The 23,900-nt window shown below is 40.8% G+C and overlaps 1 protein-coding gene across 1 annotated transcript; it reads left to right on the forward strand.

Moving 5' to 3' along the window:
- The first annotated feature begins 1,103 nt into the window (after positions 1 to 1,103).
- si:ch211-282j22.3 (ER degradation-enhancing alpha-mannosidase-like protein 3) lies at positions 1,104 to 7,826 on the forward strand. Its single transcript, XM_068752830.1, has 20 exons — positions 1,104 to 1,255; positions 1,321 to 1,366; positions 1,580 to 1,680; positions 2,210 to 2,249; positions 2,364 to 2,476; positions 2,569 to 2,722; positions 2,823 to 2,957; positions 3,101 to 3,206; positions 3,355 to 3,452; positions 3,611 to 3,736; positions 3,853 to 3,936; positions 4,239 to 4,322; positions 4,505 to 4,629; positions 4,831 to 4,996; positions 5,212 to 5,369; positions 5,461 to 5,572; positions 6,626 to 6,799; positions 6,885 to 7,050; positions 7,151 to 7,342; positions 7,594 to 7,826. The coding sequence occupies exons 1-20, from the start codon at positions 1,104 to 1,106 to the stop codon at positions 7,824 to 7,826; spliced, it is 2,565 nt and encodes an 854-aa protein (XP_068608931.1).
- Positions 7,827 to 23,900: the final 16,074 nt, after the last annotated feature.

The raw sequence follows: 23,900 nt of genomic DNA on the forward strand, positions 1-23,900 counted from the left end.
ATTTTTGCGATTGTGCAAGTTTTGCGCAATCGTTCGCGTCTCTTTATTCAGTCAGAACGTCCTTAATTCATTCAGACGTGCATTATAAATGATCGACAAGTTAATATCCGCAACATCCTGATCTGGAAATGGTTGTAAATTGTCAATAAATTAACTGCTGTAAATTAATTACTGTAATAAAGCTTGCATTTAATTTAATTGTGGGTATTTTCAACCCACAACCTGGAAAAAAGAAGAAACGACTGTACTTATTAAAATGTGACAAATTTAAGCACCTAAACAAGCCCAGCTGATTCTCGGTTTTTCATTCCTCCGACTTTAAATTATTTTTGTTATTGACCCCGCCCTCTCTGACGCTTCCTGTGGTTTTCACGGTAAATCTTTTTCTCCCGATTTAAGTCTGGAAGGTATTGTTTTCACTTCGGATGGACTAGCCATTGACGCCTGTTACATGGTGAGAATGAAAGAATAAACACAGCCTTTATATGTGCTATATATAATCACACACACAAAAAGCAAAATAAAGGCTGCTCAATTTCATAATTCAAACTTTTCTCGGACTTCCGTGAAGGGAGAAGTCGCCTGTCAGTTCACGCTCTGGGTAAATTTAACCCTCGGACCTTCTCGTTCTTTTGACAGCTCGGCACTCGACGTTATGGTGAATGAGGCGCTACTCGGCTACGTGTCACCGAAAATTGTAACTATATTCTAGCAAGTTTACACAATTAGCACATTTTAGATAAAGATGAGGTTACACACATTCTGGTCTTCATTTGCTTGTTAAGATATTTTTTTTACTGAGCTGCACCGCTGACGTCGAACTCTCAACTTGCTAGCAGTTGTTCATTGATGCTAAGCTTTAATTAGCTAGCTGCCTTCCATTGTTTACATTGATACGATCCAGCTGACGATGGATCGACCACACAGCGGCCACACTGAATACAGCCGAGTGGAGCTGGGGGGCAGCTAACGATCATCTCCACAGGGACCCCAGAGAATGAGGACTCCAGCGGGAGACAGCTGTGTCTGCTGGACTGTCTGACTTTGTGTAGGAGTTCTGTTTGTCCATCTCCATTGTTAACCCATCGAAGGAAAGGATAAATATGAGGAAACTCGGAAACAACCTGCACCAGGAAGTGGCCCGCAGTTCTGACAGCAGGATGGCGCTGAAGACGCTGCTGCTCGTCAGCCTTCTCGGATGCGTGAGATGTCAAGAGAACCAGAGCATGACACCAGAGGAGAAGAACGTTATCAGGTGAAGCTTTTGTTACGCCTAAAGTACTATATATTAACGTCTTTAACCTTTGCTTTCCTTTGCAGGGATCAGGTTATTGAAATGTTCGATCATGCTTATGGCAGTTATATGGTAAGATGTGTGTTTTTTTTTTTTTTTGATTATCACTACATTTATATCTGCAATGTGGGAAAGCTAAGACAAGCTGAAGAGACATTTTCAAAGTAGTGATATACATTTCTGTTTGATCTTTTATGCCTCTACTTTGAATTGAATTAGTTTCTGCACATTGTAATTGTTAAATGAAGCCTGAAGACAAATACTGTTTTGTTTTTTTTATTGCAGAAATATGCCTATCCAGCAGATGAGCTTATGCCTCTAAGCTGCAAGGGGAGGGTCCGCGGTGAGGAGCCGCATAGGGGGGACATTGATGACTCACTGGGGAAGTACGTTTATGATCAGAAAACAAATCAAGTATTTCCGATTATCATGGTTATATTATGAAGCAGACAAAAATCATTGCATCTGTCTGCTATGTTCTCCGAGTCTTCCTTCAAAGAGCTGCTTTTTTATTATTAACTCTCATGTTTCTGTTTCTAATAACAGGACCACATAAAATTATCCAATTATTGTAATTTGAAATGGCAAGAATACATTTTTATGGGAGCAAAGGTGTAACATTTGTGGCTTTGGCACAAAGACAATATATTTTATAATCACATTGTCTTTTTTTTTTATTGTAGTTTTAATAATCAGAAGACAAAGAGACATTTATTTTTTGTAATACTCCTTTTTCAAACATGTAATTGAACAACGTAGACGTCTGCATCCAGCTTAAAATGTATACATTTTTCTAACACACATGCTGCATGGTTTAATTTCTCTGCAAACACAACAGGACGTTCAAATCGAACCGGTCGAAGCCGGACTCTGCTGTGTGAGAGGCTCTCATCATGTCTTCTTTCGTTCGTGCAGGTTCTCTCTCACATTGATTGACACCCTAGATACCTTGGTGGTGAGTACCGTACTTCTGTTTCTCTTCAGTGCACCAATAGTTTGATGTGCTTGATTTTGTTTTCCTCACTGAAAGAAGATTCGTTTGTTTGTTCGTGTGTGGGGGAAAAAACAGGTTTTAAACAAGCTTGAAGAATTTGAGGATGCAGTGAGGAAGGCTGTGATGGACGTACGTCTGGACAACGATGTGGTCGTGTCTGTGTTCGAGACGAACATTCGAGTTTTAGGGTATGATGCTGTGATTTATTTACTTGAATTCTGTGTCTGTATATAAATGTGTGCCCCATTAAGTGCGTCTTCCTGCCTCTACGTCTATGCAGAGGCCTTCTGGGAGCACATGTGATGGCTGACCTGCTGCGTCAGCGTGGGGAAAGGATGCAGTGGTACCGCGATGAGCTCCTACACATGGCCAAAGAACTGGGACATCGCCTACTGCCTGCCTTCAACACCACAAGTGGCCTTCCCTACCCTAAGGTGTCACTAACGAACTATATATTACTTATTTAGTAAGCGACAAAATAGAGTTTAAGCTGATTGTAGTGACTCATTTAATGTTCTTCTTTTTTTTTTTTAGGTGAACCTGCGGTATGGAGTCCTAAACCCACTTTCACGCACAGGCACGGAATCGAACACCTGCACGGCGTGCGCAGGGACGATGATCCTGGAGTTTGCTGCCCTCAGCAGATTGTCGGGAGAGTCTGTGTTTGAGGTGCGTCCTCCTGCTGCCTCACTTTTTACGTGTTCATATGCTGTATATTATTTATCTGGAAATTGTATCCGTTGTGGAGCGATGAAACCGTGTCATGAATAATTTATTTAGTTTATATTTATATGTTCACGATGACCCTGCAGGAAAATGCAAGGAAGGCGCTGGATGTTTTGTGGGAGAGGAGACAGAGAGGAAGTGACCTGGTGGGAACTGTCATCAATATCCATAATGAAGAATGGGTCCGGAGGGGTGAGGCACTCTGAATACATGCAGTCCAATTTAAAGTTTGCCGTCCGGAGCCCACTGGGCTGCAAATTTGTGTTTAAAAATAAGACAGAGCTGGGTTTAAACAATCATGAACCATGTTGTTGTAACAAACTTACTTGTGTGTTTTCAGACAGCGGTGTCGGTGCCGGTATCGACTCGTACTATGAGTATCTGATGAAAGCTTACATACTTCTAGGAGACGATGTTTTTCTGGACAGATTCAACGTAGTAAGTCGTCTGTTACTGGATGTCTATATCGAAGCGTCGGTGTTTACATCATCGGTGGCTCGCTCCCGACCGTGCTGTTTATAGTTTAACTTCAGCGTCCACATATTTTCTTTTAGTTAACACTCATGTATTTTTTCCGTGGTGTTTCTCTCCGACAGCACTACAGCGCCATTATGAAGTACATCAGTCAGCCTCCCCTGCTGGTCAATGTGCACATGCACAACCCCACCGTGAGTGTGCGCAGCTGGATGGACTCTCTTCTGGCATTCTTCCCTGGCTTACAGGTCCGTGATACGTCACAATATCACCCTCCATTAATCTCATGTATCCCCATTAGAAGATACCAGAAGCTGTTGGACTCGTTTTTACCGAGCGGCACTGCTTTTGTCCCCCCACACAGGTTTTGAGAGGAGATCTGAAACCAGCTATTGAGACTCATGAAATGCTTTACCAAGTCACCAAACAGCACAAATTTCTCCCAGAGGTAAAGAATCTCTGCAGTCTTTTACTCCGTCTCCACTGCATGGCGCTTGTTCGACTCAAATTGAGTCTGTTTGCGTTTCCATTAGGTAAAAACTAACCAGTACTAAGTACTACACATTCTAACATGAAGCAGTTCTCAGTGCAACTTTGTTCTGCTTCAGAACAAAACCTGAATGTATGTCATCCTAGCAGCTCCTTTTAAGTTACAGTGTGAATTCTACGTGTGTGCACCAGCTTTAAATATTTTAAATAAAATCCAGCGCCACTGACGTACTTTTCTGTCTTTGCTTAATGCCGCTGCAGGCGTTCACTACAGAGTTTCGAGTCCATTGGGGTCAACACCTGCTCAGGCCAGAGTTCGCAGAAAGCACTTACTACCTCTACAAGGTGAAAACCCGAAAGACAGAAACAATTAGCCTATTTCTGCCAATGTGAAGCTGCCGGCCCGTTAAATGTGGGCTCATTCATCACTCAGCACCATGATCGCACTCTAAACACAAAGCATATTTACAGCAAAGTCAACGATCCATGTGGGATGTGTAGCAGAGCTGTTATGTTGATCTCTGCAGGCCACTGGCGACCCTTACTACCTCAGAGTGGGACAGTCCATCGTGGAGAAGCTGAATGCCTACGCCAGGGTGCCTTGCGGGTTTGCTGCTGTGCAAGATGTTCGTACAGGAACGCACGAAGATAGGTACATAGAATAGTTACTGTTAAGACACATGTTTACACTCACTTTAAGAGTTTTAGGAAGAGACGCCTTTGAGGGTGACGTCTGCTAAACTCTTCTTGGTGAAGATTCAAACGTTGGAATGGAACTTATTACCTCTCAAAATATACTCTACGAATGTGCCATAACATATTTTCCTCTGTTCATGTATTTTTGTGTGTACAGGATGGACTCATTCTTTCTAGCTGAGATGTTTAAATACCTCTATCTGCTATTTTCGGAGGAGAGCGAGCTTCCCATCGACATCGACGACTACGTTTTCACCACGGAGGCTCACCTTCTCCCTGTATCTCTGTCCACTACCAAGCCTCCGTGTCAAGGCAATAATACGGTAAGAGCTCAACTTAATGTAATAACTAAGTCTTCTTTATGGCCGTAATCTATATTGTATATTGTTATGCAAAAATGCAGTATTTTGGCGTTCTTTGTGGTACATTCTACAGAGCCCTACATGACTTTTACCTGAAATGGTAACGCCGTCTTTCGAATGTGAATCGTCATCAGAATGTAGGCGCTAAAATGTCAACGATTGTTTCTGCACTTTAGGAGACTTTTCCTGCTTTTCAAGATGAAGATCTGTTCACACACTCCTGCCCCAGCATGGAGACGCTGTTCCCAGATAACCCTTCATTTGCTAAAACCATCCGGGATGGCTACAAGTACCTCACTGGAGTGGGGCGAGCCTTTCATCCCTTGCCTTTCAGGTAGAAGGGGCGGAACGGTGCTTGTGATTCTAGAGCGGAATCCCGAGTGAAGCGTGTCGAGTTTTAACTTGGGTCTGTTTGTACTTTACAGGGAATTTGAACTACCGCTCCATGATAATAGCATGGAGCCTGTAGAGTTCCTGAAAAGCATGGGCATTTCTCTTACACAACTGAATGAGGCCATGGAAGGCAGCAGTCACAAGGTATTTTCATTTGAGTCCCCTCGTGAACTAGTTCTGCCGTAGCTTCGCTTGTCACATTTTTATCTGTGCATATAAACCTCCAAAATGATAGGCCCCAACACTGTCATAAATAAAAAGACATCTCTGTAAAATTTAGTTTGGTTCAAATCTATAAAATTGCAGTTGTCGAAAAGAACAAAGGTTATTATTTGATTTTAATGCTTTAAGCATTTTTGTGCTGCACAATGCAATGCAGGTTTTTCTCAGATAATTTAGTACTTTAGTCTCTCAAACAAGCAATCCTTAAGTTGCAGCTATTTTAAAATAACAACCGTGAAGATATTTATGTTTGGTTGAATGGCCAAATTCAGAAAGTCATTGTCCCCTCAATAATTTCCTTGTTAGCAAAACATTTTTAACACAATTGTTAAAAGAAGCCTTTCAGATATTTTCATGATTTCTTTCATGCTTATCTGAAGTGGCAATAACATAAATTGCTCTCCCAAGTTACTGACAAGTGAGCTGTAGTAACAAAGATGATCTGGATTCATATGGTTGTAAAACGTGTCTTGATTTGAGACCTAATTATGTTCATGCGGTTTTAATGAAGCTTTCATTAAAACCATTGGTCCATGCATTTTTATGATGTGGGAATTCTCCATTGGAGCCAAACGGGTAAATCATAGGAGCTAAAGTTAAATCAATTCTGTCTCTCAAACACAAATTATACATCCACAGGGTCTTAAACTGAGAGTAATCAAAATCAAATGCAAACTGATTTCATCCTCCAATCAGCCACGTTTCTCTCAGTTCTGTTTCCTTAAGCAGGAAGTATGCCTCATCTGGTGCTGCGAGGTGTCAGACAGTGAGGGAAATGTGATCATCAAAGCGAATGACTTATCAAAGTCAGTAAGACTTCTTAAATGGCTTGAAAGCACCGGCTTAATAGGAATGTTTATGAATTGAAAATTATGTCAGAATCACACTCTGCATTAAATGGGACAAGATGCCTGAAGATTCCTTGCAACAAGTTTCCTTTCATATTTCCCGTTTTATTCATATGGATCCCTGCAGGAGCGTAAAGGAGTGTACCGGCTAAAACTTGTGGCAGAGGTAAACCAGATGCCGGAAGAGCAGGAGGTGTTTCCGCATGTGGTCCAGCTCATATCCCCCCCGTTTCTGGGCAGGACGGTCCTCACGGCGGGGCCTGCAAAATTTGGAATGGATCTCACCAAGCAGGAGCATGGGGTGAGACATTTATGCTTCCCGTCCCAGCTTTCATATCTCTATAGGAAACTCAATGACCTACAGTAACTTAACACTTGTGCTGCAGGTGAAGGGGAGCATCGTGAAAGCATCCCCCTATACCGCATGTGGGCCAATGGATAATACAGCAGAGCTGAAAGGCCACATCGCCATGGCGCTGCGCGGCGACTGCATGTTTGCTGCAAAGGCTCGCCGACTGCAGGAGGCAGGAGCCGCCGGAGTCATCTTTATAGGTGAAGACTGAAACGGCTCAAAGCGAAATACATGGAGCTTAGAATACAAGCCAAAAATAAAACTAGATTCGATGATTACATTTATTGAATTTATTCCCAGACCACCGTGAGGGAAGCAGCAGTGAGGAGACTCCCCTTTTTCAGATGGTTGGAGATGGAGAGTCCACCGCAGACATCACGCTGCCTTTGGTCTTCCTGTTCAGCCGTGAAGGTGGAGTGCTCACCGCCGCGCTGCAGGAATACCGGAATGTGGATGTGCTGCTGCTGCCCAAGGAGAGGCAGCTGGGACGTGGCGAGGACCAGAACACTGGTAGTGTTCTTTTATTAAACCAATCGCATTAAAGGCCAGAACCACTAATATGTATAACGTCCGGCCAATTTATCTTATTTGCTTCTCAGCTTCTAACTTGGCGTGAGTGAGTCCTGGAAATGATGTATTGTGCTGGATTTCAACATGCAAACTTTAAACTGACTATTCAAAAGTGACAACTGTCGAATGAAATCTCACTTATTATTGTGTTTTCATTGACCGTAATTACGCAGATAATCCAGAAAAAACAATTGGCATGAACATCAAACTGCGCCTGACGGAGGAGGGGCCGCTGGAGGAAGGAGGCGCCGGCGGATCCATTTTGGAGTTTGTCTTCGAGAAAGACGACGAGCTTGGAGGGCAGCAGCCGAGTGCAGAGGTGCCACAGAATGACAGAACTGAACCGTGCTCCTCAGGCTCATCTCAAAGCCAGAACTCTGACGGTGGACCGGACTCCAACCCTTAACCGCTGCTGATCCCAAGGCAGCCGAGTTTCCTGACACTGATGCTTTGTCAGGTTCTGAATAACACGTGCCTCAGAGCCCCTCACTGCCCTTCGTGGAGATTCAATGACCAAGCCTGCATGTTTTCAACCGAGGAGGGCAGGTCCAGCGGGGCGTTGCCCCGTCTCCCGTCTCGCCTCGACGGTGTGGCGCAGGTCTCCGAGCAATTAGGGGGTGCGTGAGACTAAAGGCTGACAGCTGTAGGCGAAGATAGCCAGGCAGGTGGCGCCCACATCTACGCTGCAGTGTTGCTAATGTTAGCATACACACGGTGCTTTTCAGTTTTCTAACACACCCCTTCTTTGCCACCATGGAGGTTTTTTTTTCTTCTTCTTTAATAAGCTGTCTAAAGCACCTTGAGAAGATGAGGAGAGGAGGCTTCCCCCACATCATTGGTGGGCGGAGTACGAAGGCAGTTTAGCGTAATAATGAATAGCAACCCTTGATCATACAACCCCCACACATCGAGTCGACACTGATGCTAACTTCTGTTGCACTTTTGCTCTGAAAATGGAAACGGTACTGTTAGGTCTTTATGAAACACACTTTTTAATATCGACTACAGATTTCATTTCACTACTATAGAATATTTAGTAACCGTAGATGCATTGTTACCTGGTTAGGGGGGGGGAGTTAACCACGCTAACTTCTCAGTGACACAGTAGAAGCTGATGAAGGAGAAGACCTGGGGCCAATTTGGAGTGTTTCTTTTATTGTGTAATTTTCAGGGAATTTTAAGAGTGAATGCGGTTTGCGCTGTTGAACCATTTAATGAAATATCTGTGTGCAGGCGGGTTTTAAATATCGAGTGTGTGTGTGTGTGTGTGTGTCATCTAGTCACAGCTGAAACACCATGCAGTGAATTAACAATTGAATGTGTTTGTTCCAACTGATATGTAGCCAGCTTATAGTTAAAATCTAAATGATCTATGTCATCGTTAAAAGAAAACTGCCCAAAGTTGTTTTTCTTACAGCTGAATACTTTGTGTTACTCTGGTCTAAATGCTGCATCAAAAGTTTGACACAGTCACAGACTTCTTTGCACTTTAAACGCAAAATAAAAAAAAACGTGTATAGTGTAGTGATATCTGATGCAATCCCTGTGAAATACTTCCAAACTGAAAAAACCCAGCTGATTTTGTGTGTACACTTTCTCCAAAGTATGATTGTAACGGTCGTAACTTGTATTTCTTAGATCGTCTGGCTGAAACAAAACTGCTGCTGATCAGACCACACAGACTAAATCCCACTGGTGGCGTTCTTAGCTTTCATTTAATGGAAGATTTCAGAAAGATGTAGAACTTTTGCATTTCTTCACTCACTCGATTCTCACCAATTATTTGTCATTTTTGTCTTTTGTGGTTGTGAAATGTGAGCTGTTCACGAAGGAAAAAAGAACACTGTGCCAGATTTATTTTTTATTTTAAATTTGCTTTTTTGCTTTTATGTTGCTTAGTTTATTTCAACTTCTAATCCCAGAGCCCTGGGATACCTCAGGGCTGTGTACTAGGTTGTTTGAGAAAAGGACCACGGATGAGTCTGTCCTATTTCATTTACGTCCAGCTGTTTGGGTTTTTTTGACTTGAAAGAGAAACTAAAAGAGATGCGACAGGCTCCTCTTTTCTGTCTCACATCTTGAGGCAGCCTCATTAAAATATGAAATCACAATTTAACCAGTTTTACATTTTGTCCTCCCCTCTGTATTACAGATCTATAACCTTATCTGTATCTTTGTACTGCATCTTCTACATTTTCAACAATTCACTCAAAAATATAAATTCATTCAACATGCATGTGAGCAATAAATGAATTAAAATGAAGAAGCACGTAAAATAAATTACACCTTGATTTGAGCTCCACTGATATGTCTTCCTACTCAACATCTATCAATTAACCTGCTAAAGGATTGCATTCAAGATTATTGAAGAAGACGAATATTTTTCAGAGGGCTCTGAGAATTCACGAAAAAAATAAAACTTCAATTTTCCAGAGAGTTTTGTTTTACTGTATGTCCAAGTGTGTGTGTGTGTGAGTAATATTGGCAAGGGTCAAGTTCAGTGTCGATAAACTGACCAAGAGAAGCATGGCATTGGAAATGGGCCCCAAGGCCCCATTCTGGCAGTTTGCAATACGTCTGCTCTTATTTTAGTGCTAAATACCAAAATAAAGTGCGAGAGTCCTCTTCAACACAGAAAGCAAAGTACATTACACCCATCCTCAGATTACTACAACTGGAGTAAACCAGCATCTCGGTGTACTCATGTAGATCAAGTTCTATCATACTTGTTTGCTGCAGCGTTATGTAAATTCACTTTTATCACACTTACTCTATCTACTCTATTTACACTCCTAGTGTAATCTCTTATTTTGTCTTTTGCATGCAATTTTACAATATTCTAGTGTCTTCTGTTCCTCTCATGCTTATATTTATTGACATTTTAACAGGTAAAACACTGAATATGCTTGTCTGAAGGATCCTATATCAACTAGCCTTGCTTCTATTGCATATTTTCGTATTCTGGAGGGAGAAGCCGGAGTGTTGCTGACCTTCTCTGACTGTAACCTTGGGGAGAAGTTATTTAAAAAATACAGGCCTTCAGCAGAAAAGCCTATTCTATTCCCAGGGGAATGATCTGACCTCATAATTCCAAAGGGCTGCGGCTTTTATCAAGACCCAACCACACTGACCCGCTCTCCATCCTTAATATTCTGCAAGGACTTTAATGGGAACCTAAAATGAAGTGATGAAGAAAGAACAGCATGACTGGAGACTCTCACGTTGTCCCTGTTCTCATTGGATCAGATTAATCCACAGCCTCTCCTATTTAAAAGGACGTTAATAAGCCATCCAGATGTAATTGGGACGTGAACACAGAACCATTTCAATCACGTGAAGCCCTGGAGATGCAGCTTCACTCTTCAAAAGATTTAGTTTGTGTAGGAGTGACAATTGAGATTCACGAGGGGAGATGTAAAGTGATTTATGGATATTATGATATTTTACCTCTGGGCAGGGAAACTGTACACTCACTTATTGTAAACAAATTAAAAATGATCTGCCTTGATTTTGCTCTCTGATTAAAAACATCAATATTATCTGTCTCCTCTGCTTATCACTTCCTCTCCATGTCCCTTCCACTTAACTGAACACACACACATCCACTACAGTAATGATGCAGCAGTGTTTTAAAATGAGTATCTGCTCAAAAGCCATTATTAGAAATAGGGAGGGATGTTGTCCCTGGAAGGAGTTCATGGAACAGCTCATTAACATTGTGGATATTTGCAGAACTACACACAGGCAGGAACTGAGGCCTTCCTTATCTTAATAGTGTCTCATCTGATAGGATCAGCTCTTATCTTCATAGCTGGACTTTTAATGGGACCCGCTCTGCTACTAATTGCCTTTATTGATCCCTGTGGGGTGAAAATCCAACAGAAACATTCATGGAGCAGCATTGCGGGATCTGATAGGGATGGGAATGGAGCAAACAAACTACAGTGGGAAAATACGTTCCGTTCTTTTAACCATTACTGTTCACAATCAGGGATACTAATCAGAGATGAACCATAAATCAATTTGTAGCTATACCTGCAGAATGTGGAAGAGTGACACATGATCATGGAGTAACCAGCGTCTGATTCTCTTGTGGCACTGGTGCTCTTTAGGGCAGTGAGTCAAGAAAATCTGCTATAAAAAATGGTGTCTCTACCTGATGCCTCCTTCACAAAGACAGAAAGAATTGCATTGGTGGCGGGAGGAACCCGGAGAATCTGGAGAGAGCCCACGCAGACACTGAGAGAACATGCCAACTCCTCACAGAAAGGCCCCAAGTTGGATTTGAACCTGTGACAGTCTTGCTGCGAGGCAACAGCACCACCCGCTGCGCCACCTTGCTGCCCCTCGCAAGTAAATAAACAGCAAATTCTTCTAAACTCCAGTCAGTTTGGGGACACGTTGGTGCTTAAAGTCATTCTATGATGGAATACACGACACAAATCATTGTGTCAAAGTTAATGGTTTATGATCTTATCCTTGAGAGAAAATACAATTAATGCACCTGGCGCTGCATCCTTCTTATCTTCATGTGTCCATTTAAAGCTCAGCCCAGTCGAGAATACTGTCTCCCATGTTGGTTTCACATCTGAGAACTTCTGTGGTTTAGCCTTCATGTTTTTCCTTAAGGCTGAATCCATCATACTTTTACAAGACTAATGCAACAGCGTCAATATCCTCTGAAATATTTAACCAGGCGTTCCACCTTCCAGATGCTAGTGTGAAGTCTCTCCCGAGTTCCCCGTCTGCTAACCTTGGCTTCTGTCAGAGCGCCTGGAGGTAACGCTGTTGAATATAAAGCATGGACGACTGGCTGCTCACCATGCCGGAATACATTTCAAGTCAGAGGCTGTGAAGAAGTAGTAAAAAAATACTCTCTGAAACACCTTCACATTTAGGCTTTCTGAAGTATGAATGCTTTGAAGGTCTAATTTTCACTTATATTTATTATCTTTAGCTATAGAACTCCAAATGACCAATTAATCATCTCAGTGTTTACCTGCCTTTCACACATTGGCCTGTTGAGACAGTCATTAAAATGACACCTGCTAGTGAATCTTTTCCTTCCACTTCTGCCCCCAACTCCCTCCTTGACCTTTCAGGCGTTTATCTGTCTGTCTGTTTGTCTGTTAAAATTCTGAATGTTACCTGGGACAGTTGGCTAAACGTTGGTGATGATCTAGAAGAGATCCTGGATTCATTTTTACATTGGAGTCAATGGAGCCTCTAAATGTGTTCCTCAATATCTTGGTTGACGATTGATGTTTTTGGAATTTGACACAGTCATGTAGGGTGGGATCTCTATCTCACCACCGAACTTCATCCTGATCGGATCCAGATAGCAGATATTGAGATTTTTGTAGAAATCGTGGTACACTTGCGCTTGGGCCTGCTGTGCATTTAATATGGGAGATAGAGATTTCTAACAAGCGGCGTCTTATAGCTGAGTCCACATCGGAGCATTTCAACGGATTTGTTCTATCTTTAATACCTGAGGAGACAGATCCAGATTAAATCAGGGTAAAGTTTCACATCAAAACCATTTCGATTTTGGACACTTTCAATAATATCTCTCTGTTTTGATGTCATTCTGAATTATGTTCCAGCTTCTAGAAAAATGAAGAGCAACAACTTTTTGGTTTTTTTTGTGATAAAAATAATAATAATAAATTAAGTTCTTCCAACAGCGCTCTCTTTGCAATCAGTCTACAATTTCAAATATAAATGTCTGTTGGGTCTGGGCATACGTCAGACTAATAAGCACGCATTACTCCATGTAAACAGAACATGATTGCACCTCATGCTGTCATTCTGAGTATACTCATTCCACACAAGAGAATGAAATGTAGTCGGTTTCAAAGGAACAGCAAAGTGATATAATCCAAGTGCAGCTCACCATGAACAGATGCCATCACGTTTTCATGGAAATCCAAATATCACATGGAGAAAATGCTTTTATCTAAATGTAGCGTGGCAATTTAATGGTCCCAACTGACTTAAAGCTGCCAAACCCAGAGGAGGATCGCAGGTAGGGAAATGAAGACATTTGATCTATCCTGGAATGGTTCGCAAGCGAAGGCCTGAAGAAAAGTGTGAAAACTACTATTCCCTATGAGGATATAGCAGGAGTAAGAGACAGAGATTGAAATGTTACATTTGTGTTACCGTTTCTATTCTGGTTTTGTTGCATCATTGAAATTCACAAGGTTAATGCAAATCATGAGAAATGAATCACATTGGCAGTAGACCAGAGACTGGAAATAAAAAACTTAAAAAAAAACCCATCCGGGTTAATATTGTATTAAAATATATATTTTTTCATACTTAGCTTAAATTTCTCTAGCGGTGACATTGGATTGAGTATTTGAGCGCTTATCCACAGATTAACTGTCTGGAACCTTAAATATTGGCCATCATTTTAGAGGATAGGGAATAAAATCCCAGAGGCCGTCCTGAACTTAAAATCCAATTACGAAAGGAGCCATCACTACTACCCAATGCACACGCTGGACAGCTTCTCTACTAAAAAATAGATGAGGATAATCCAATTAAACAATTTTTTTTTAAAAACCAGCATCATTGTAGCCTTAACCATGCATGAAAGATGTTCTTCTCTCAGGATTAGCCAAATGATTGAGACATGAGTTCAAGCGTTCCTTGGTCAAAGCTAAGATAAAAGGATACTGACAAGGAACAGCTGGTGCATACGAATCCACCCCATCTCTGAGAGGTGACATCACAACAAGAAGTAGAAAAGTGAATGTCAGAGCTGCGACTGCACAGGACCGATGGCATCTAAAGTTATCGATGACATAAGAAGAGAATGGCATTTTCCTTCATGAAACGAGTCAAAGGTAATAGAAGAGGAATCTGTGAACAGACTCATCTCTGAAAGTATTAACTGGTTGAACACTAGATGGCAGTTTGACACAGTTTTAGAGCGACAGATGAAAATCGTTTGGTAACAATCAACTAATTGCTATGTGCTGATGCTGAATCTGCCCACCTCCCCTTAGACTTCTATCAGGGTTTATCCCATCATCATCCGATTTCCATTTTCCAAACCCCCTTTTAAAAAGCTTATTAAACCCCAGTCACTTTTTAAAGTGTGCATTTGTGTAAGTGTGAGAATGAATCTTAGGTAACATGTGCTCTTATCAGGTGCTGATCAGGTGAGATGTGTAACAGGTGAGTCTCGTTCCGTTCAACGATGCCTCCGCAGCCGTGCAGGAGCAGAAATTAACCTGCAGCAAAAGTCACCATAGCAACCCTCACAAATAGGGTTTGAATTTCATATTTATTCCTGTCCTCATTCTAGATCAGATCCAGAAGACATTTTGCATGATAGTGCATATCGGACCCCTTTATGACTGTTATTTGTGGCGAGTGAAATTAATAGCCTACATTTCTTTTTGTTAACAAGATCCACATTCTGGATCCGATCTGGATGAAATTTGGCGGGGAGATAGAGATCCCCATCCTACACGACTGTGTCAAATTCCATAAACATCGGTCAATAATCAACCGAGATATTGAGAAAGAAATTCTGAAGCTCCATTGACTGCAGTGTCAAGTGAACCAGAATCCAGGATCTCTTCTGGACCACCACCAAATTTTATCAATCAACTGTTCCTAGGAACAGTCCCAACATTTCCAACATGAAGATCCGTCTGTAACTTTTTGAGTTATGCTGCTCACAGACAAACACATAAACCAACGGCGGTGAAAACATAGCCTCCTCGACGGAGGTAATAAACGTGTTCCCAGCTCTGTCATTAATGTTCATATATACAGTTCAATTTTTGTTCTTAGCTCACACGTCTGCCATCTCTGTCTGTACATGGAATAACCTTAAAACTGGACCTGCAAATCAAATACAGGGTTGCTATGGTTTTCTGAACTAACCTGCATTCATTTAAACAACCAGAACCCACTGTTACTGCAATTTATAACATATACTGTACACCAAATGTAATCATTTGTATCACCACATTCTTTTCTGAACTGTTTTACCATATGTAATCATTTAATATATCAGGGAGACTTTAGAGCTAAATGCCTTTATCGTGAAACTTTGACATGATGGCTGCGTTCTCCTATGGGCTGTTCTGTTATCTGTTACATATCACATGGCGTCCGTACTAGAGAATACAAATACACTCCTTAAAGAACTGTTGAATATTTTTTTTTTACCACAGCAACCCAATCCTACTATTTTATTTTCATTTGCAAGTTTTTATTTTTTTTTATTTATTGCATGAAATGCTGCTTTTAGAAACTTGTGCTTTAGGTAGGTGTTCAACATCCAGGACTGTCAAACCAGAATTCAGGGTTCATCCCAACCATGCTTCAGTTTAATTTACATATTCAACAGACTGAGAGCAATTTAACAGGCGTTGGCTGTGACTCTGCTTGATCCGAGCACACACTCGCCTCCAGAATTCAATACGCTGTAAGCATTGACGGCAGCGATCCAATCCACAGTGCTGTTATTCTAAGTGAGCATAATTACAGGCTGTGAACCCTTTCATGAAAGTTGTTCTCAAAATGATTTTTCTGCCTGCTGCTTCCTCCCCATCAAAAACACACAGAGATAAAGAAATAATTAGATTTTTCCTGCATGTACAAAACAACCTCTGAGACTAAGACAAAACTCCATCTCTGTCTCTACACTAAAAGGCAGTTGTTTATGAGTAAGGAAGCTTTTATGTTTTCCGGGAGAAGATGTAGCTGCCCAGCTGTATTAAGTTCCAACGTAATTTCATCAAAGCTTAAAGCAGAGTGAAAAAAGAATGGATACTAAAGAGAAAAGCATCACACACATTTTCCAGCGTAGAGGTTTTTAATCACACACAACCCAATATTAAAGCAACTATTCCGCACACACATGCAGCCCCCCCCTTCAAACTGCAAGCGAGCTGGCAACCAACACTGAGCACAGAAAATAAAATACAAGAAGGTCAGCACACACAGGAGTGGGAAAAAAAAAGCATAATCTGGCAAGGAGTCAGCAGGAAGCAGAAGCTATGTAGCAGAGTCTGATGAGGGGGGGGCAGGTGTGTCTCGTTTCCCTTTCAGTCAGCTCGCTCACAGGTGTGTTCAGGTTGGAAACACAGAACAGAAAATGTCTTTATGTTAGACACAGATCAAAATAAAGGTAAATCGAGTGAAGTAACTTAAAAATATGTGAATGTATCCTTTATTTAACTCAAAGAATACAAGACTACATCAACGACTCCATTTCGACTTCAGACCAAGGGTAATTTCAATTATTATTTAGGATTTTAATGTCTGCCAACATTATTTTTCAAAGCAGGCTGATTAATTTTTTTCTTTCTCCTTGTATACAGTATATTTATGCAATAAATGATGCTTGAAGGGCAGACTCTTGCTAACACGCAAGAAGAAGGAGACTAATTCTAACAGGCAACTTTTATGTCACAGATATACATATGATTAAAACATTATTTTTTTTTTAATCTCTACAGCTAAATCTCACAGCTGGACTTAATGAACATTTGTCTGAGTCCCTCTCATAGTTTTGTCCAAAGCCCTGGTGCATCGCTGAACTGGTAAACAGCTAATTACAGGCAGAGAGACAAAATTCAGTAGCCTGCTCAAGTGTGACATAGACTTCAAATTAGACCTAATTACTGCATAATGAGCTTAATTCTGTTGAATACAGAACCCTTACCATCACACTGACTTAATTTACATTTTAATTACAAATCAATATGGAGTATTTGCATGTTAAAAAGAACTGAGAAGTTCCCAGGTTGTTTTTAGGCCCTAGCTAAAACGTCTCATTTACATATACTTTATTATCATATTGAAACTAATAACATAACATGGTGTTCAACTTTGCTGCAGAATAATTCAGTTGGGATTTCTTTGTATTTATCTTTCGGATTTTATGGACTAAATTAAGATCATTACTGATGACAGATGCTATTGAATTAGAGAGTTTAAATGTAATCAATTTTTTTTTCCCACTCCTACTTGTTTGTTTGTCTGATTAAAGGCGACCTGATAGATTGCCATAAAATCTGGTGTGATGGCTTTTGGGGGTGAACTAGATAAAAAGATGGATCTGCCAATAGAACCGAGGTAATTATAAGAGAAACGTTTATCTTCTAAAGTGATATTCACCTGTGAATGGACTTTTGTATATGCACCTAAACTGCACCTCGTCTTTTTTTTCCCATTTCCAGAGCGGATCCCCAGCATCTCCTGTGAACTATGTTGGGGAAATCCATCTGAAATCAAATCTCCAATCATACAATATTTTTGAGTTACAGCAAAAGCTTTCTCAAATCTATGAGCTTAGCGCCTGTGATGACAGAAATGTGACCATCTGCAGATAAAAAATAACTAACAGCAATAACTTTAGTTTCAGGGACAGTCTTTAAACCTGATTTGTGACATCCAAGCTGCCCTGCAGCAAGGAACGCTCTCCTGTCTTTCTCTTAAATCAAAGGAAAAACCCTGCCAACTACACACTTGTTTATTTATGCACCCCATAGCCTTTGGTGCTATAGGGTTGAAGCCAGCAATAGAAAACACAACAGATGCTGTGAGGCACGTCTGTTAACAAGCCGGCCAAGAAGCTCGATCCTCCTCTGCTTTTGTCCCGTTTGGTTTCACGTAGAGGGGAACATTTGTTCAGCGACTGCTGCGACTGGCATAATGGAGATTTGGAGTAGATGATGCTCTCCATTTGGACAAATGAAAAACGAATGGTTGCAAAGTAACAAATAAGTTTGTGTGAGAGTGTATCCCAACTCTTTGGAGTGTGTGTGGCATACGACAGCTTCCGCCACAGCTCCTAGCGGCATCTGATTAATTGTGTCCTACAATCAGGAGACTAGTCTTTTATTTTTAATGCAATTTAATAATAACAACAACATAATGGATTGCACTTTCACTTTACTTTTTGACTGCTTGAATTCTTCCTCGAGTCCAGGCACTAAAAGAATTGGTCAACACATTTTTTAGAAATGAATGTTCCAGGAAGCCATCTGACAGGCTTGATGCATCAGCAGGGGGGGAGGAGTCTGAGTACCGGGCTGTGATGAATGACTTTGTCACATGGTGTGAGCCGAATGTGTCAAAGACGAAGGAACTGGTGGCGGACTTCTGGGGGACAACGCCTCCTGTTTCCATCCAGGGGGTCAACGTGGACTCAGTGGAGGACTATAAATATATGGAAGTACACAATAAACTGGACTGGGCTCGGAACACTGACTCCAGACTCTATTTCCCGAGGAGGCTCAGGTCCTCCAACATCTGCCGGACGATGCTGAGGATGTTTTATGAGTCTGTGGTCTCTCGTCCATCCTGTTTGCTGTCGTGTGCTGGGGCAGCAGACTGAGTTTCGCAGACTCAAAGAGACTCAATAAAAGAATCCGTAAAGCTGGCATGGGGTTGTGGGGGTGAAGCTGGACTCCTTAGAGACAGTGGTGGAGAGAAGGATGCTTCAGACACTACGAAGCATCCAGGACAACACCCCCCCACCCCCTCCATCAGCTCCTGGTACAACAAGGGAGCACGCGGACAATGAGACTGAGACCTCCAGCCTTAAAAACTGAACAACATAGACGGTCATTTGTTCCTGTGTCATTTAATTTATACAATACATCATCGTAAACTTCTATTACTTTTAAGTATTTGTATGTACTGTATTATTGTTTTCTTTATCTATCACTGCAATTATTCTCATTCTTTGTTGAGTGGAGCAATGTTGCTGATATAATTTCCCTATGGGACTATTAAAGTATTCTGATTCTGACTGCAGAAAGTTAGTTTGCCAGACTTACTAAAAAAGAAAAATACAAGGCAGTTATCTTGTAACTCATCAAAATTGTGATCAGTTAAAATGTATAAGCCAATCTGAGGTGGCTTATCTGAACTGAGTGGTCACTAAGCCCCCTTGGTGTTACTATTGTTATCATGTATATCAAGGTTTTGTTCTGATACAGCATATACCTAGTTCATAATTATGATGGTAGCAAATTATTATTATTATTTTTAAAGTAACACAAAGGACGGCTTATAATTCGCCCAGAGCTGGGAGCATTATCATTGATTTGTGAAGCCCTTATCGCTCACCTTTGTGCATGTCCTGCAGGGATTGCTTGACATGACAGTAAACCCCTCAATGGCACAAATCCATCATGTTTGAACATGTTTAACCTTCAATGATACTACAATCTTTGACGTTAAATTTTTGGCGAATGGTTCATGCATCATTCCCCACATACGCCAATGGAAGCTGAGAATAGCCACTGGCGCAAACATTTTCAGGCCAGCAAAGCTTGGCCTGCCATGTGTCAAGTGGTTCAAGATAACTTACAAGAAACTTTTACAGAATTGACAGGTGAATAAGTAATAAATTAAGTACTTCATGATGGTTTTCAGCCAGCAAAGGGATAAAAAAGACAGAAACAGAGTTCACTGTTAAAAAAAAGTGAACAGATTTGCTGCTGTTTTATAATAATGAACAGCATTTACAACATTTTGCGTGATTCTTCAGTCCAGATTCTCCCCTTCCTGTGGTTATAGTAAAACAGTGAAAGAGAAAAGAGAACGAAAAAAAGGGAGCAGGAGGCGCAGCAGCACCTCGGAGAGAATCGGGATGCTCAGTCTGGTCTCATGCCTCATCCTGACAACTGCGTGAATGCATGAAGTCAGAGGCGTCTGGGTCAAATCAGATTCAGGTGGGAATGGATATTAAAATTCATGAGCTGTGCACCATTACAATATAATATATAAAATGATTATTGAAGCTGCTTCTACTATTATTCAATTCATTGCACTCTATTGCCAGTTACTTTTTACAAGTGCCTTCAAAGGTCTGTATGGAAACATACATTATTAAGCATTTAAATAAATATACTCTTCTAAAACAGTCGGGAAAACCTTCCTTTAAAGCTTCCAAAAGTCATTCCATAGAGTGTGCGTATGTCACGGTCAACTATTGCAAAGCTAATGGAGTTTTTTCTCCTGATAAATGAATAAGTTTAGTCAAAATAATATTTTGCACATAGACACAATAGCGCATTATAGTATTCACATCCCTAACACAGACTGTTATTTTCCTGCAGTCATTGTCTGCGGCTGCCGATGGAAATATTGGTTGTTTTCATCAGATGGTTCTTTTTCAACATTTATATAATTGCTGCATTTTATGTTACCACTAGAGGATACTGTTGTAAAGCAAGTAGCAGTTAAGACACTGCATAGAGGTGACGATGACCCAAAATCAATGGACAAATGGACCCACGATGCCGAACCAAAATCAGCGGTTTAATTCATCTTTTACACAATTCCAAATTTTTCTAGATCATCCATCAGCTGTTTGGAGCCACTCTAGTCACAAGCACAACTTCGGAGAGTCGAGGATTTCCAATCTTCTGACATTTAAATTTTTGTTCAATAGTTAAGCAAGAATCCTTGTGTAAAATAGCAATAAATTCTGCATAATTCAGGTACCTACACTCAAGCAATTCAGGTTTCGCTCTCTTTTCATAATAATATTGCTTTTAATATATAAAATGACCTGGCGGTTTGCAAGTTTACTTGATTTATATGAAGAACTTACTTATTTAATAACACAAATAAAATACTGAAATACTGTAAACTAAATTATAATTAACTCTTAACATTGAAGACCCGATTTATGTATTCAAGGATAAACTCTGATTCACCTTTACTTTTCATGGTTGATGTATAAAGATACCAAGAACAGTCTATAACATTTTGGTGATGATCCAGATCACCATGTGGACGCTGTAAATCTAATTAGGAGCTCTCTGAGTGCTTTTCTAGTACATTATGCGATGAGCTTTATCCTGTTTGTTCTTTCTAACTGGTAATTGATGGGCGGTGCTTGCTTTCCAGCTGACTCGGATCACCTGGGCCAATATATTCTTGCTCGTCCTTCAGTTCAGTCGAGACTCGCCACCATTTTAGATGCAGTTCTGTGTTCCACACCTTTTTCGTTACAGCGATCATTCCGGACTCTTTTGTTCTATTTTTGCTTTTGTATATAGTTTGTAAATAATTTTCCAATAATGAAATACTTTATCAATGAAGTCTGGCATCTCTACATTTTTATTTTTCATGGCTCTGATCTGGTCGTGACAATTATATCTTATTATAGTACTATTATATTAAATTGGACTGTATCTTATGTGAACTAAAACATGCAAATTAACTTTTTTCAGATGTTATTGATTATATAATTAGCAACGTTGTGAGAGGAAACAAATGAACATTGTGCTGCAATGATTAACAAGAGTATCTGCGGACTTATCAGCCTCCGAGTGACAGGAGCCTCAATTAACCCCTGTCCTTGTGTTTTTCCTCTGTGGTGTCATGTATTAAAGCAAGCAGAGCTGACACTGGTGTCGGCTACAAGGGATGAGAGTGTGATTGTGTCTCCGAGTACTTATTTCACATCTTTTGCAGTCTAAAGAGAAAGAGAGTTATGATAAGATCGCATGCATATACGCTCCCGGGGAGAGAACGGAGCCCGTCTTGACAGATCATCACAGGTTTATCCTTTTTACTTCATTGTTGCAGAAGAAACAACTAATCACTTCTCCAAGAACACATAAAAGGCAATGCTATAAATATATTAGGTTATCATAGGGGTCGGCACTATGTGTGCAGAGGAGGATGACACTTGCACAGAGAAGAAATGTGCCTTTAATGTGGACAGCCGTGTTACCTCTTGTGCACTAAAGGAGATACTGCTGCACTTAATGGGACTTTTTGTTGTTGTCCTGTGCGTCAACATTCAACAACATGGTCCCATGTGCAGACACAAGCAAGAGACACGGGAAATACAGTTCAGAATCTAAAAAACCATGTGGTTTCATCCTCTGGAGAACATGAATGTCTGCACAAAATTACTGTAAAGTGTCATCGAGTAGAAAATGTCAGTATGGATTAAAGAGGTGGACAGATCACTTGTCAGGCTGAAAATACTCCTCGGTGATTGGTTGTCAAACAGAATAAAACTTACTGCTGATTGATTACCAATGATTACTACCACTAAGATGAATACCTTGACCTTCACAGCGTCTCCCTCTGTATCACATTTAACAACTGACATTTTGTGGTGTAAAGTATCATGGTCTGGACTCATGCAGAAAGAGATATCACCATTAATAATCTGTCAGTGTTATTGGAAAGGCACTGCATTATTAATGTGGATTTAATTCCCTTCTGACAAGGGAAGGTGAAGGCTTTCTTACACCTGCAAATCACACTCACGTCACGTTGTACTTTAATTTGTAAATCAAATAAGGTCCATCCAACTTAAATCCCAACTGGACCACAGCATTTAATTGCCCTCAATTACAAAGCAGTCAAGCGTGTCAGAATATGCCATCGCCTGGACATCACTGACCTTGGCTTGATTGCCATACAAGAGTAGGACAGGGCATATAAATAGAACCATAATCTATGAACCTTATTTTGATGTGTTATATCTCTAGAACACAATCAATGTAGCCATTTCTGGCATCGGTTTTTATTTTAATTTTATATTTGTTAGCCCTCATTCCAGGCAAAGCAGCAGCAAAGGTTGAATAATGATATTCAGTCAGCAGTCAAATGAGCAGATCTGTCCGTTGGCTGGTTGTGTATTATTTGTTTGTGCATTCATATTGTCTTGTTTCCTTATGTTGCATCCAGCAGCACCCCCGGCCATCCTCTTCTATGTGCAATGTCCCATTTGTCCAAGCATCCCAAACACTGAATTAGTCACAGCCGCTGTGTGGATGCACAGCTGCTCCACTGTTGTTTTATCTATGCTTCCAAAGACAAGACAGAACACAGGTAAGCCATAAAAGGAAGTTCATCTGTCTTTTACCTGAGCTGGCCTCGGATGTCTTTCATCCCCTCTAGAGCTGCAGCTCAAGTCCGCTCCCAATACTGTGAATATATCGGATATGATGTGGGAAATTTATACTAGAAATTTGCCTTCTTTCGCTTTTTTGAACCTGGGATGTTTACTCCCATCTGGTCCCAAATGCATGAAAAATATAAACAAAGTCACATTTGCATGACGGCACCAGAACGAACCTGAAACTCATTTCAATTTTCATTCTTGTTGCCTATAAATTATAACACCAAATGATGTTCATTATGGGATTTGCACATTGAGAAGGGACCATAATGCAATGTACTGGTCCAGTATTAGGCAGAAATTAAGGAAACTTGAGTAAAAAAAAGATATGGAGGTGGAATGTTGAACCCGAAAGACTCCGGAAAGAATGCGGGACAGTCTGAAGAGGCCTCCTTCCTCTTGGTAGCAGCAGGAAGGAGGATAAACAGCAAAGAGAATCGTTGCTTGGCAGCTGTGGGAGAGAGCGTATGTAAAGAATATAGAGGAACAGAGATCAGGATCCAGCTGAGTGTTTAAGAAGTGGAGAGACGGGGGAAGCAGTGAGAATAAATATGCTTTTTCTCT

The sequence above is a fragment of the Brachionichthys hirsutus genome, chromosome 19 (genome assembly GCF_040956055.1).
Source record: "Brachionichthys hirsutus isolate HB-005 chromosome 19, CSIRO-AGI_Bhir_v1, whole genome shotgun sequence".
Classification (NCBI taxonomy): Eukaryota; Metazoa; Chordata; class Actinopteri; order Lophiiformes; family Brachionichthyidae; genus Brachionichthys; species Brachionichthys hirsutus.

Coding starts and splice junctions, on each gene's coding strand:
- si:ch211-282j22.3 (XM_068752830.1), top strand. CDS start 1,104: ATGAGGAAACTCGGAAACAACCTGCACCAGGAAGTGGCCCGCAGTTCT. Junction 4,630..4,830: donor ACAGGAACGCACGAAGATAG/GTACATAGAATA, acceptor TTGTGTGTACAG/GATGGACTCATTCTTTCTAG. Junction 7,343..7,593: donor GGAGAGGCAGCTGGGACGTG/GCGAGGACCAGA, acceptor GTAATTACGCAG/ATAATCCAGAAAAAACAATT.